Here is a 15752-nt window from a genome sequence, read left to right as displayed (position 1 = left end):
TATATAAAGAGATGACACATATATCCCTACGAGATTAGAAGGACCAACAACTGGGTTCCTGCTTACTGCTAGGTAAGCAGACGCGTGTGGAGCAAGGAAATGTGCCCAACATTTCGCCCTGCCTGAGAATCGAACCCAGGTCCTCTCACTTGCAAAGCGAGTACTCTAACTACTAATCTACAGGACTTCACCTTTGGTCTTTTAACTTGCAATTAATTACATAAATAGTACAGTACTGAAACATGCCATTCAACTCAACTAACCTAAGATGGTTACAATAATAATAATATCATTTGATATAGCACCTTTCATGTCAGGAGGACATCCCAAAGCAATTCACACGATATACTGTGAAGTGAAGTGACTGTGTATTTTGTGGGCAAATGTGAATTTTCGCACAGCAATTACCATAAACAGCTATGCAATGAGTGGCCAACGTTATTTGGGGGATTGTTGATCAGGACACAGGCAGAAACTCCCTTCTCTTTTCAAATAGTGCCATGAGGTCTTTGACGTCCATTTGAATAGGCAGATTGGTTAACGTTTCATCCGAAGGTCGCACCTCCAACAATGCAACACCCTACCCCCATCGCGCTGCATTGGAGTGTCAGTTTAAGCTATGTGAGTTCCACAACCTTCTGGTTAATCCTGGAGATGAAAGGCAATCCCAGGCTCCTGTTCTCCACCACTAACTGGCTCCTCTGCCCTCCCCGACACACCTCACAGATACTTTCCTTGACTCTCACTGCGAGAAAATGCTGGACTTCTTCGAGTCCAAAATCGAGGGAATCCGCTCAACTGCCACTGCCCTCCCAACTTCCAACCCCTCCATACACAATTACGCACCTGACAATTACCCATCCCTCCTTCCACTCCTTTGAACCTGTCACCCCCTCCTCTGTCTTCAATACTGTAACCTCCATGAAGTCCACCACCTGCTCCCTCAACCCCATCCCTACCCCTCTCCTTAAACCCCAGCTCCACCTCCTTGTCTCACTACTTGCCGACATCATTAACCTCTCCATGTCATCTGGCACTGTTCATTCCCCCCTCAAAACAGCCACTATCACCCCCACCTTGAAGGAACCATCCAGCTATCCGACCTGTCTCAGCTATCCAGCTACCGCCCATCTCAAATCTCCTCTTCCTATCCAAGGTCCTTGAGAGAGTTGTTGCCTCCCAGCTTCGCTCTTTCCTCTCCTCTCACTCCCTCCATGAACCCCTCCAATCCGGTTTCCGTGCTGCCCACAGCACAGAAACTGCTCTGGTCAAGGTCACAAACGACATCCTGACCATGTGTGACCAGGGCTCCCTCTGCCTCCTCGTCCTCCTCGACCTTTCCGCCACCTTTGATACCATGGACCACTCAATCCTCCTCCACCGCCTCTCCTCAACCTTCAAGGTTCCGTCCTTGATTGGTTCAGGTCCTACCTTTCACACCACCTCCATTTCGTCGCGGCAAACGGCTTCTCCTCCAGCCCCCGCACTGTCTCGTGCGGCGTTCCTCAGGTCTCTGTCCTCGGTCCCCTCTTCTTCATCCTCTACATGCTCCCCCTTGGCGACGTCATCCGCAGGCATGGGGTAAATTTCCACGTGTATGCGGATGACACCCAACTCTACCTCTCTGCCTCCACCCTGAACTACAGGACTACTGGCGTCCTGACCGACTGCCTGTCCGACATCAAGTCCTGGACGAGGGCCAACTTTCTCCAACTCAACGTCAGCAAGACCGAGGCTCTCCTGATTGGCTCGCGCCAGCGCCTCTGCACCTCAGGCGCTGGCAGCATCAGCCTCCACGGCTGCACATTCGACCTCACTAAGTCAGTCAGAAATTTGGGTGTCTTGCTTGACCTTGAACTGTCCTTTCTCCCCTACATCCGCACCATGACTGGCACTGCCTACCAACACCTCCGCAACATTGCCAGACTCCACCACTGCCTCAGCCCTCACCCACGCATTCGTCACCTCAAGGCTTGATTACGGGAACTCCCTCCTCATCGGCCTTCCCAATTCTTCCCTTCACAAGCTGCAGATCATCCAAAACTCTGCAGCTCGTGTACTCTCACGCACCAGGCTCCGTGACCCCATCATTCCCACTCTCGCCCAACTCCACTGGCTCCCCATCCCCCAGGGGATCGAGTTCAAGATCCTCGTCCTCACCTTTAAGGTTATCCATGGCCTTGCCCCCTCCTACCTCTCTGACCTGCTGACTCCCTACCAACCTGCCCGCTCCCGCTCTTCAGCGGACTCCGGCCTGCTCCATGTCTCCCGCCTGATCCGCCCCACCATCGGTGGCCGGGCTTTCAGCCTCTCTGCCCCCACACTCTGGAACTCCATCCCACGGTCCCTTTGCCTCGCTTCCTCCCTTGCCTCCTTCAAGGCCGGTCTCAAGACCTTTCTCTTCAACCATGCCTTTGGTCTTCCTCCCACCTTTCTGCCTTCCCTCACCCCTACACCACCCCTCCCCCATGCTCAGGCCCCGAAACCTGACTGTTCAGCTCTTTGGGACATCCTCCCAACGTGAAAGACACTCTATAAATGTAATTTTGTTGTTATTGTTCTGACTCAGAGGCGAGAGTGCTCCTAACTGAGCCAGGCTGACACACATTGTACTCCACATGAGTCTGTCCTAATCCACTTCTCCTAATCCCCTCCCACATGCCTCTATTTCCTTCACCATCATGTATGCATCTTAATTCCTCTTAAATACATTGATACTTTATGCTAATGTCGCTTTTCTTTAGCCCTATCTTGTGTTTCATTGCTCATAGTACATTCCACCAACATTTAGGATCATCCTCATCATTCCCCTCTGCACTGCTCCTAGATCCTACACTGCTCCCTTATGTTGCAGTGACCAGAACTGTATGTATTATTCACTGTATTGTACCCTTATCAATCTTTGTAATGGAATTCTCAGCAATTAAACATAATGTGCTCCATAAATAATAAATCATAATGAATCAAAGTGACAGTGATAGCAACATTCATATTACATTATTCCCACAATGAATGCTTAATTTGGAAGTTATTTTGAGAAGTGGCTTTGAAGTACAAGACATTACAATGCTGTAATTCTCTGGTTGTAATTAATACTGTTTGGTTTACAGTATTGTGGTTTGTGTTCTGCCCTGTCACCTATGAACCAGTTTAATCATCAGAAAAGTGATTACATTAACAGAATGAGCCCATATATTAATGGAATTTTAATTGATGCACAGAAAGAAGTAAAAGCTTGCATTAAAGTATGAGTTAATTGATTACTGAACTAATTGTTAAGGAATTTCTGTGTATATGTGCTTATTTCTTCCTCCTTGGAATATTGAAAAAAAATTATCTAAATATATTTGGGTCTGTTTTCTTAACAAAATCAAGGTCATGTGAACGCTGACTGTCAAGTAACCGGACATACGAAAATTCCGCTCAATGTGATCTGTTTCCAGAGCACGTCATCGAGAATTCCATTAAGTAATACTGCAAATCGGACCCACACAATAATAATCCTTACATTTTATATAAAGGCCACTCTTGTCATTCTCATCTATCTTCACAAACAGCAAGGTCCCAATGCAGGTCAAGTTTGTGGCACATAAGATCCGTGTCCAAACAATTTTCCTTTATGGTTCCAAGCCTCTGGGAATGCAGCAGAGAGGCTTCCTACAGCCCATTTGTGAAGTGCGGGATCAAACAGTGATGTGGATCTGTGGTAAATGCGGAGGTGGTTGCAGGGAGGGCTCTGGCCTACACTGACCTATCACTAAGCACGCTGAAAGCGCACCCTGGAATAGACAGGGGGCACATCTATTTGCTATAAGTGTTGGAACGTACCAGAATAGTATTAAGCGTTGTTATGTTATTTCTTTTTATTTCTTTCTGTCTGTATGTCACGCAAATTGGGTATGGGTTAGAGGTTTGTTTAAATAGAAGTATTATGTTATGTCATTATTTAGACAGACAGGTTAGACCACGATGTCTGCTGTTTGATGATTAATAGCTATGTTTTAAGTTGTTTGCAGAACAGTTTGCCTGGTGGCTATACAGATAATAAACTGCAAGGGGTCTCAGGCGAGCGGCCCAGGACAAAGGTGACGATAGCAAGACCATATAAGGAACTGATGGTTACAAGAAGACGGAGGAGTTATCAGGAGTCCTGTAGCTCAGTGGTTAGAACACTTGTCTTGCAAGCGAGAGACTTCGGTTCGATTCCCGGCAGGGCGAAACCTTGGGTAAGTTTCATTACTCCACAAGCCTAATAATAATTCCTCAAGAAAAAAAATAATAATTTGGTCACTCAATCCACGACTGTTTGTGGAACACTGCTGTGCGCAATTGGCTGCCGTGTTTCGCGTGAATATACAGTCAATTCACTTTACAATATATTCTGTGAGACGTCTAGAAGACCTGAAAAGCGCTATATCAACTGCAAGGATTAGTATTATTATTATTATCAGGCCTTGCGACCCCGAGATAAGTCATGCAGTTTGTGTAACAGCTTTGCAATAATGCTAAACCACAACAACAACAAGATTCCATTTATAGAGCGCCTTCACATCGGGAGGACGTCCCAAGTTGGGTCAGGACCCGAGCAGGGGGAAATGGTCAGGGTGAGGGGAGGGAAGGAGCGAGGAGGGGGTAGAGAAGCAAGATAACGAATGAACGCGTGAGAAACATCTAATTCGGGGAAGGGGAGAAAAGCATGTGAACAGGGGCAACGCTTATGCAGAGAATCATCCTGTTAATGCTGTAAAAATAGGGTTAGGATTAGGCTCAAGGCAGTGGAGGCAGCAGGAGAGAAAGAGAGAGGAGACAGCTTTACTTGTTGCTCTACTGTCCAGACTCAAGAACTGGGTAATAGGGTTTTGATTCTGTAAGAATTGTTTGAAATACCTGTTGTATTAGTAATTCTGTTTATGTTACAATAAACCTTGATGACACCCAATTGGGAATGTCGGGTCGTTCAATGATTACGATATTTGAATCAGGGAAGCCTCTTCAACTACTAACATAAGCCCCTCACATGAGGATCTGGATAGAGCAGCTGGTGCTGAGTAAGCCTGGTATGCTGTATTGGACTTTGACCTTGAGAACATCATGTTACTAATAGGTTACAAATTGTGCTGTAAAGGTCCTCCAACCACCCTGAAGGCAGATGTCCATCAGATAACTGATGATGAAAGTCTAAGTCTTGGAACAACAGTTACTGGAAGTCATTACCCGGAGTCTGAATTAATTACCACAGGTTTATATATCCCTTGATTGGTGTACAGCGAATTAAGCAGTTGCTGCTCAAGCTCTCGACTTATGTCTAGTGGAACCACCACTCAATGGGAAGGGATGCATGTCCAAACTCTGGGCAGGTGGATGGTGACAAAGCTCTCAGACTTTTCATGCGGCATGATGTTGCCCAACCAGGAAGCTTGCAGGGAGTTGCTGGAACCTGCTCTCCATCCAGTGAGGTCTTAAACCTGTGCTTGTCGGATGTCAAATGACCGATTAGTGATTACCCTATGGGGGGGGAGGAAGTCAGGGGGACAGTATGCCTGGCAGCCTAACCAGCCTCACTTAGAAGTAGGACTTGTAGGGGCCAACCAATTAATGGGGGCAGGGACTCTTCCCACTCTGCTCCCGTTAACCCTGCAAGGCAAAGCCCTAATAGGTAGGCTAGCCTTAGCTGGACAAACATAGAATTATACAACACAGAAGGAGGCCATTTGGTCCATCATGCCCGTGCCAGCTCTTGAAAGAGCTATCCAAATCAATCCCTCTCCTCTGGCCTCTCATAGGAACAGGAGTAGGCGATTCAGCTCTTCGAGCCTGTTCCATCTTCTAGTTAGATCGTGGCTGATCTGTACCTCAACTAATCATGTAAATTGCAATTTCCTGCTTTCTACCCATATCCATTAATATCCTGACCTACCAAAAATCTATCAACCTCACTCTTGAAGGTGTGGATGGATCCAGCATCCATGGCCTTTTGGGGAGTGAATTCCAGATTTCTGCCACACTTTAGAGTGAAAAAATACTTCCTGATTTCACTCTTAAATGGCCTGGTTCTAATTTTTAAGATTTTGGCCCTTGTTTTGGATTCCACCACCAGAGGAAATAGCTTCTCTCTATCTACTCTAACAATTCCCTTCATCATCTTAAACACCTCAATCAAATCACCCCTCAACTTTCTAACCTCAAGCCTTGCAAATTTGTCCTCCCCAAATATAATAATCATAATAATAATCCTTGCATTTGATAAAGCGCTTTTCGCCTACCTCAGAACAGCAGAACAAAATACAAATCCTGATCTCTATTGCTCAGTAATTCTTTATTTGCATTGCTCCCAACTTTAAATTTTCAAAATATATTTTTATATTTTATTTAATTACCAGCAACATCACAATGATTCTGAAATACACAGAGGCAGTATGTAGAGGCATTCTTCAAAACGTATGCATTCCAAGCAACAATATCAAATCCACTTATTAAATTGAAGTTAGAATCTTGTTATTTAACTCAGTCTAATATTTTGGTTTAGTTTAATACACATAACATGCTATAAATAGAATACATACAATCAGAAATATAATAATTCTTAACAGCTTAACAAATCCTTATAGAATCATTGTTGCACATGACAATTTCAGAATCTAAACACTCTAACAGTAGCAAGCTATAACAACAACTTGGATTTATATAGTGCCCTCCACGCCGGACGGGGTATCAGAGCGCTTCACAGTAACGGATCCCGGGGCCGAGCCAGGGGGAGGGGGAGGAAGGTGATCAAAGCTAAGCTTATTACAATCAATAAAACCACCAAAAGCACCCCAGGATATTCATGGGGCTTGTGCTGGGAGCGAGACTGTTAGCTGGGAGATAGCTGGGAAGTGGGTGAGGGGGGCAACAGTCCCAGGAGGTGGGAGAAGCCATCTAATAATAATAATAATAATAATTCTTGCATTTGATATAGCGCTTTTCAAGTTGGGAGGACGTCCCAAAGTACTTCACTGTAAAGTGAATTGACTGTATATTTGTGGGCGAACGCGACAACCAATTGCGCACAGCAGTGTCCCACAAACAGTCGTAGATTGAAAATGACAAATTTTGTTTTGGTTTTGGAGGGATTATTATTAGGTGTGTGGAGTAAGGAAACTTGCCCAAGGTTTCGCCCTCTGCCTGGAATTGAACTCAGGTCTCTCGCTTGCAAAGTGAGTGCTCTAACCACTGAGCTATAGGTCTCCGGTGGTTAGAGCACTGAGCTACGGAGACCTATATTCTGTCTTTAACCTGAGACCTGTGACCTGCCTTCAACCATCTGCATTGGGAGTGGAGGAGGGGGGGAAGAGAGAGAGTTAGAGCATCGCCGGAGGTGGAGGGAATTAGAGCTGGAGAGGGGGGGAAAAGAGGGTGCCAGCACCGGGGTGGGGGTGGGTGGGAGAGGGCAGTGGAGACCCAGTGGAGGGGCGGCAACATCCAGTGAAGACAGTTTCAGTGCTAGGGAGAAGGGTGTCAGTGTGGGGAGAGGGCCACTCTAACAGGAATGGGGATGAAGTAAAAATATTCTACTGCAGTTTTGCTTCAAACACACACTGATATTTCGACAGGCTTATTTTACATATAATTAAAACTTTGTTCTTAGGAAAGAAACACAGCTAATATCTGTGTCTGTGTTCAAATGAAATGGCTCAGTTTTGCTTTAAGTTTATGTGGGATTAAAATATGAAGGAGCTTTATCTTACAGCTGAGCTGGCTTCACAGTGAAGTGCCTGGAAATGGAATATGGCAATCAAGTCAATCATCTTTGCTCTCACCCCCTCTCTGATCCCAACCCACAGCTCAGGTGCAAACCCCCTCATTGTCCAGTGCCTTGGGATATCCTCCCAATGGGAAAGGTGCCATAGAAATGCATTTGTTGTTATAACGGCTTTTTCAAATTTGCAGGATGACAGTTAAAGGCATTGTTTAGTTTGGGAAATATTAAGTTGCCAGACAGGCAACTTCATCTTCATCTTCATCTTCATGGTACTCTGAGGTAGATGGATAACGTTTCATTTGCTTTTTCTCTTTGATATTCCTCCTAAATAATGAATAAAGTGAAATTATGTTATGCAGCAACCAGAATAAACAAAGAATTACAGATATATAATAGGAATAAGAATAACAAAATTACCCAGGAACTTATAAAAATATTGTTATATGAATTGAGTGCTTTCCATATTCTAACAACTGCTTATTTATTGGCAAGCATTACAAAAACTCCAGTACTCCACTGATATTGCGTTTTGTTTCTGTTAGTGTCTGCATCACATTGCATATACTTAGATATACCTACTTACATTTCTGATTTATATATCAACTTTCCACACCACAAAACTTAGATCGTTACTACTGCCTGCAATTGACCCTATAAGTTGAATACTACTGTATAAAGCATGCATCTATTTTCACTGCTGAGCCAAGAGTTTATGTACAAGATATTAAAATGTACCATCAAGACATACCCTTCGTATTGCCAGTTTTATATCTTGAGGAACATCTGGTATGAAGGTAGCTAGCAAATATTTCACCAAAAACACTACGTGCTAAAAGAAATGAATAAAAAAAATTTCATTTTTATTTTTAAAATTATTTAATCATACATAACAACAACAGCAAATTTCACTTGAATAGCCCCTTCACATCGGAAAGATGTCCCAGAGTGCTGGGACGTGATTTACTGGTTAAGGTACTGGTTACACTGGAGTAGTTTGAAAGTAAGATTTACAGTACAACTAATCAATCGTACAAGTGGAACAATAAAACACAGATATTTTAGTAAAAAAATCCAATAACTTTTCACAAACAATATTTGTATTTTTGACATCTAATATCTACAACAAGCAAAAGCACCAACTTACCTCAAATACAAGGATGATGGCAAGCTGTTGGGACAGAGGGCGTTCCTTCCCAAATTCTGTTGTGAAGGCGATTATGACGGCGTTGGTCACCACAGCTATTTGATTTATCATATCTAATATGGTGAACCAGTGACCTGACAGTGTAAAATATAAGGTAGTCAACCAGAGATCATCTAATATAGTGACCCTGATACCAGACAATCTACTACAACTGCTATTAATAATCCTTGCATTTGATATAGCGCCTTACCACCCCTTCTCAAAGCGCTTCACAGAATATATTGTAAAGTGTATTTTATGGGCAAAATGCAGCAGCTAATTGCGCACAGCAGTGCCCCACAAACAATCGTGGATTGAGTGAACAAATTTGTTTTTGAGGGTTTATTAACTCCGGAAAGTGATCCGTCAATCGACTAACAATCGGTTCCTACTTACTACTAGAGGTTTAGAGGCGTGTGGGTTAAGGAAACTTGTCCAAGATATTAAAATATACCATGCCTGGGATCAAGCCTGGGTCCTCTCGCTTGCGAGGCAAGTGCTCTAACCACAAAGCTACAGGACTCTAATATAAGTGACCTTGACACCAAAGCATCTAATATAGTGATCCTAACACAAGAACATGTAATAAAACAAGGCTTGACAGGCTAAAATGGCTTGCTCCTGTTCCTAAATTTCTATTATTTGAGATTGAACAACCTACTACAAACATGTGTATATGTTATTTATTTCTGTGTAGCACCATGTATAAAGTTCATTCTTACCGATATCTTGAGCCATGAAAGCAATGGGGCGTTTGCAGACTTTCAAAAGGCACTTGGCATCCATATGTATGTCACATAAAATGGTTATGAAGAAAAAGAGTGAACCAAGGGGGAAAGAGATGGCAAAAAGCTGAAAGCAGAAACAGGAAGAGTGAAGAATCAATATAGGTAAATCAATATTGGTTTTACAATCTAAATATAAGCTCGCCTAATGAGGCATCATTGGTAAATTCACAACCATACAGACCAGAATCTCAGAGGACATCAACCAGGACAGTAGTAGGGATTTATCCTGGGCCAAGGAGGAAAAGATAAATTAGCCAGATTTCTGCTCCTAAACGCTGTATGGTGGTCTCTGGTGGAAGTAGTGGCATATGGAGATTGGTTAAGGATGGGATTCGGATACCTCCTTTATAATAATAATAATAATAATAATAATCCTTACATTTGATATAGCGCTTTTCACGTCGGGAGGACGTCCCAAAGCGCTTCACAGAACATACTGCAAAGTGAATTGACTGTATATTTGTGGGCGAACGCGGCAGCCAATTGCGCACAGCAATGTCCCACAAACAGTCGTAGATTGAAAATCACCAATTTATTATTGTTTATGGTTTTTGGAGGGATTATTATTAGGCTCTGTGTGGAGTAAGGAAACTGTAGTCAAAAAGGCTAACCACACTCGTTAGCTGGGCTCACATATTGAGAATAGGTGAGGCTCCCTTGAAACACATCCCAGTAGGAGTCAGCGCCTTCAGGACAGGAGGGGAGAAAACTAAACGATGAAGATAACATTAACATTTTAATTATCACACTTTGCAATTTGTCTTTTTTGTCACAGGTAAACTGAACTACTCTTCTGCTTTATTTGATAAATTCAAAGAGCTCCCTCTGCTGCAAAGCTCAGCTGATCAGGCTACTGCTCAGTGGTGGAACTGAATCATACAAATCAGGTGCAATCCCTGATTTGTGCTAAATTACTGGAATGGAACCTGAGTTGCATAAGGTATGCAATAATTTGACCTTAGAGACCTGGGTTGGAGAGCAGTAATATTCATCAATGCTTCCTGATGCTGATTGCCATGATATGCCGGTAAATCAAGGTGTGAAATGAGATTATGACATTGTCCTAAAAATAAGCGATTTATGGATGAAGTACCTTCAAAAGTCAATGGCTGGAGGAGAGGAAGGATGAAAACTGGCAGCAGAAATAATAATAATAATCCTTGCATTTGATATAGCGCTTTTTCACGTCTTCGAGACATCTCAAAGCGCTTCACAGAATATACTGTAAAGTGAATTGACTGTAAATTTTGTAGGTGACACCTGGCAGCAAATTGCACACAGCAGCATCCCACAAACAGCCATGGATTCAGTAAACAAATTATTATTAGGTCACTCAATCAATAGAAAGCAATCAATATAAAATAAAATTCCTTCTTTGTAGTACTTGAGTAACCAGCATTGACTCTTACCATCTGGAACCCATACTGAATGACTTTTTCAGTGTATTCCACCAACGTGAAGTCCCCAAGGTCTGGCTTCCTATACTCCTTGAAAATATCATTGTCCAGTTTAGTGCCACCACTCAGCAGTAATGAAGATTTTTCTTTGGGTTTCTTGAGGCGATTGAAAATATTTTTCAACCATCTACAGGACGTCAGAAAAAATATGAACATTTTACGAGTGACGGTAAAACGAGTACAGGATCAGGCTTGGCCCTCAAATCCAGCCTGTTAACATAACCTGATAATATCGACTAACTATAACACAGTACAATACAAATTTATATTTCATAGCTTCTTTCACATCAGGAAGATGTTCCAAGGCTTTAACAGTCCTGGCTTGGCACCCAAGCTGAGGTCAGGAGCCATGAGGGATGAGGAGGGGAAAGATGAAGCAAGACACGGTCAAAGAGGTAATAATAATAATAATAATCCTTGCATTTGATATAGCGCTTTTCACGTCGGGAGGACGTCCCAAAGCGCTTCACAGAACACACTGTAAAGTGAATTGACTATATATTTGTGGGCAAACGCGTAGGTAGGTCTGGAGATGGACTTTGAACAAGGAGAGGGAGGGAGGAAGTCGCAGGGACTCTGGGATGGAATTCCAGAGAGTGTGGCAAATAAGCTGACCGCCGATGATGGGGCAGATAGGGCAGGGAACACAGTAATAATCCATGCATTTGATAAAGTGCCTTATTACGTCTTTGAGACGTTTCAAAGCACTTCACAAAATATGCTGTAAAGTGAATTGACTGTATATTTTGTGGGCGAAACACGGCAGCCAATTGCGCACAGCAGTGTCCCACAAACAGTCATGAATTGAGTGATCAAATTATTATTTTTTTTTTGAAGGAATTTTTACCCCCGGAAAAGCGATCTGCCAATCGACTAACAACCGGACTCATACTTACTGCTAGGTAAACAGAAGCGTGTTGAGTGATGGAAACTTGCCCAACATTTTGTCCTGCTGGGAATAGAACCTAGGTCTCTCGCTTGTGAGGAGAGTGCTCTAACCACTGAGCTACAGGACTCCACACGTAGCAGGTTGGTGCCTGCTGAGCAAAGGGAGTAGCTGGGTAGGGACACTTTGATGAGGTTGCAGAGGTCGGGTGGGGTAAAACATGGAAGCATTTAACGTTGAGGACTAAGATCTTGAACTCAATTTTCTGGGAGATAGGGGGCCAATGGAACCGGGCGAAGATGAGGGTGAATGGCTCATGGAGCCTAGTGTGGGAAAGGACACAGGCTGCAGAGTTCTGGATAGTCTGCAGCTTGTGTAGGGATGAATTGGGTAGTCCAGCGAGCAAAGGCAATGGTTCCCAATTGGCAGACTGCAGTATGGAAGCCATTTTATATGGACCATGTTGCTCAGTGTTTCTCATGCGTGTGTCTTGCCATTGCACCCACAACTTGCTTGCTCCAAAGGACGTTCTGAACATGAATGCACAAGGACGAACAGCTCCCAAGCATTCACTCACTTAATGTTAGGTAAGTTGCTTTGGAACAGATAGATAGAAAGATCCCTCATTTATATTGTGCCTTATACGTCACAATGTCTCAATGCATATTAGTGTAGTGATTGTAATTGTAGGCACCAATCGTAGCACAGTTTTGCATGCATCAATGTCCCACAAACAGTCACTAATTGAATGAGCAATTCATTTATGCCATCAACATGGATCACGAGATATGAAAAATGGGATTTCTGACTGATCGCTTCCGTGTCCAGTCTACAGATACTTAAGCTAAAGGTCACCAAACCAGTCCTACCACAACCCTGTCTGAAATCAGTCAATGTATCACACAGCAGAGATTGAACCTTGATCCTTCTTAATCTGTTTAATAATAATCCTTGCATTTTATATAGCGCTTTATCACATCTTGGAGATGTCTCAAAGCGCTTCACAGAATATACTGTAAAGTGAATTGACTGCATATTTTTTTGCGGGCGAAACGCTCAGTAACCACATTAGGGAATGCTTTAGCAACAGGGACTTCATCAAGTCTTTGTCTGTTAAAACCACTTTGTCTTAAAATTCAAGATCACAAAGAGAGACTTACGGTTGTATCAAATCCTTTAAATATTTGGGAAATGGTTTGATGATCATGAGAGTAAGGATTTGTAAGCTGAGTTCTGACATGCAAGTGTTCGTCTCTCTGCAGCTGTCTTCCAAAGCAGGGAGGCCAATTGAGTTAAAAAAATCTTTATGGTTCTGAAAGTAAACAAGACCAGGGATTAATGATAATAATGTTGATGTAAACAGTCACTCTTTGTTAAAATGTTAACTGCATTACCTACCTTTCTAAAGAACGCAATGTAAAATAGGGGGCCATAGTTGTTAGCAAATTCGAAAGCAAAGAGCTTTAATAACAAAGCATCATTGTAGTGAGTCATTGTTCTATAATTTTCTACAGAAAAGAGAAAAAACACAATGTGAGGAGTGGGAATACAAGTTTAGTGTTATTCCTGTTTTCTACCAGTTAATGTTAAAATAAATAGAAGGTAATTCTGCTCTGTGTAATCATGTAGCATATTTGTTGATGTGGACTAAGTTCTATTCTGCATTTGGTAAGTTAGTTCTGTGCACTCAGAAACAGGTGCCACAGAAGGTGAGTCAGTGGGTGACACCCATAGGCAAAGGAGTGAGCCCTCACTTGCTGAATGGTGTATATCAGGAACTCCCTGCAAGTGTCTTTGTGAACAGCAGATGTCAGACACAGCTGGGATGTATGGTGCTGTGGAGTGGGAAATTAACTTCATATTGCCTATCCAACATTCTTTCATTTGGGCTGGGCAAAAGCAAACAGCAGAGTTAGTGTTTCAAGCTTCAGCACCTACCTCTTTGTTTTGACGTTTAAAATTAAAGAGTCATTTGCACAACTGTACAACAACAATAACAACAACAAGCATTTATATAGCATTCTTCACACGGTTTAAAATCTACATTGGCCTTCAAGAGGAAACTTGACAGATATTTTAAAAAGAGTTAGCTACAAAGGTATGCAGAAAGGGCAGGTAAGTTGGACAGAAAGGATTACTCTTGAGGGAGCTAGCCAGCATAGACACAATAAGCTAAATGGCCTTCTGTGCTGTAAATTTGTATGGGTTTATGGTTCTATCGGTAGTGTCTCGGAGTACTTAACAACATTACAGATGTTCTTTTTATAGTTTCAGTGGTCAAAGGACAGTTCCAGAGTTTTCAATGGATACTTAGCTTATTTTTGATTTCTCCATTCACTTCTTCAGTTGATCTTAATGTTGCTCTTTTTCAGGATATACCTTTTTTTCATACATTCATAGAATGTTACGGCACAGAATGAGGCCATTCGGCCCATCGAGTCTGTGCCGGCTCTTTGACAGAGCAAGTCACTTTCACTAACTTGCCAATCAAACACTTTAACCTTTTTTTTCCTCTGCAGTTGTGCAGAAGTCTGTTCTGGATCTCGTGTTACTGACAATGTACAATAGTAATAATAATCCTTGCATTTGATATAGCGCTTTTCACACCTTCTATACGTCTCAAAGCGCTTCACAGAATATGCTGTAAAGTGAATTGACTGTATATTTGTGGGCAAAAAGGGCAGCCAATTGTGCACAGCAGTCCCACAAACAGTCGTGGATTGAAAATCACCAATTTATTATTGCTTTGTTTTTTGGAGGGATTATTATTAGATGTGTGGAGTAAGGAAACTTGCCCAAGGTTTTGCCCTGCCTGGAATTGAACCCAGGTGTCTCGCTTGCAAGGCGAGTGCTCTAACCACTGAGCTACAGGACTCCACAAAGAAACTGTACTGAAAAAGAACTGCCAGCAAAAAATGCAACATTTGTTGAGTTTTCAGGTAATGGCTAACCAGGCAAGTACTATAGCAATGCTTAAAATATAAATATACTTACCCCAGTCAGTCATTAGAACAGCAATTTTCTGATACACCTAGATTCAAAATGATTACTGTTAAAGAAAGAATTTGATGGGGTATTTTCCATTGAGTCCATAGTAGCTTTCAATTTTTTTAAAAACTAACATATCTTTTAAAAATAGTTTCTACATAGGCAATGATTCAAATCTGCCTCACTTTAGGTTTATGAGAGGTTATATGTTAAACAACAACAACAAGATTACAGTTGTATAGTGCCTTTCACGTCGGGAGGACGTCCCAAGGCGCTGGACAGAGTACAGCATTTCAGACCTGAGCTGAGGTCAATGGGGGAGAAGGGAGGGGAGGGGAAGAGGGGTGGCCGATGGCATGGTCGAAGAGCAGGGTCCTGAGGTGGGACTTGAAGGAGGCTAAGGAGGGGGCGAGGTGGAGTGATTGGGGGATGGAATTCCAGAGGTTGGGGGCAGAGTGGCTGAGGGCTCTCCCGCCAATGGGGTTGCAGGTGGGTCGGGGGACATGGAGCAGGCCAGAGCCGGCTGAGCAAAGGGAACGGGCAGGTTGATAGGGGGTTAGGAGGTCACAGAGGAAGGGTGGGGCGAGGCAATGGAGGGCTTTGTAGGTGAGGACCAGGATCTTGAACTGGATCCTCTGAAGGATAGTGAACCAATGGAATTGGGCGAGAGTGAGGAGATGGGGTCACAGAGTTTAATGCAGGAGAGGAC

At 43.0% G+C, this 15752-nt stretch overlaps 1 protein-coding gene across 1 annotated transcript; it reads right to left on the bottom strand.

The window, feature by feature from the left end:
- Positions 1 to 7556: 7556 nt before the first annotated feature.
- LOC103183270 (anoctamin-7-like) lies at positions 7557 to 15202 on the bottom strand. Its single transcript, XM_042334388.1, has 8 exons — positions 15050 to 15202; positions 13454 to 13563; positions 13216 to 13367; positions 11122 to 11296; positions 9647 to 9776; positions 8886 to 9019; positions 8490 to 8570; positions 7557 to 8065 (listed from the first exon to the last, which is right to left on the bottom strand). Exons 1-8 carry the CDS (start codon positions 15060 to 15062, stop codon positions 8006 to 8008), a joined length of 855 nt encoding a protein of 284 aa, XP_042190322.1. The 5' UTR covers positions 15063 to 15202; the 3' UTR covers positions 7557 to 8005.
- Positions 15203 to 15752: the final 550 nt, after the last annotated feature.

This window comes from Callorhinchus milii, unplaced genomic scaffold (assembly GCF_018977255.1).
Source record: "Callorhinchus milii isolate IMCB2004 unplaced genomic scaffold, IMCB_Cmil_1.0 Scaffold4, whole genome shotgun sequence".
Lineage (NCBI taxonomy): Eukaryota > Metazoa > Chordata > Chondrichthyes > Chimaeriformes > Callorhinchidae > Callorhinchus > Callorhinchus milii.
This window is presented reverse-complemented; position numbering and strand designations above follow the sequence as displayed.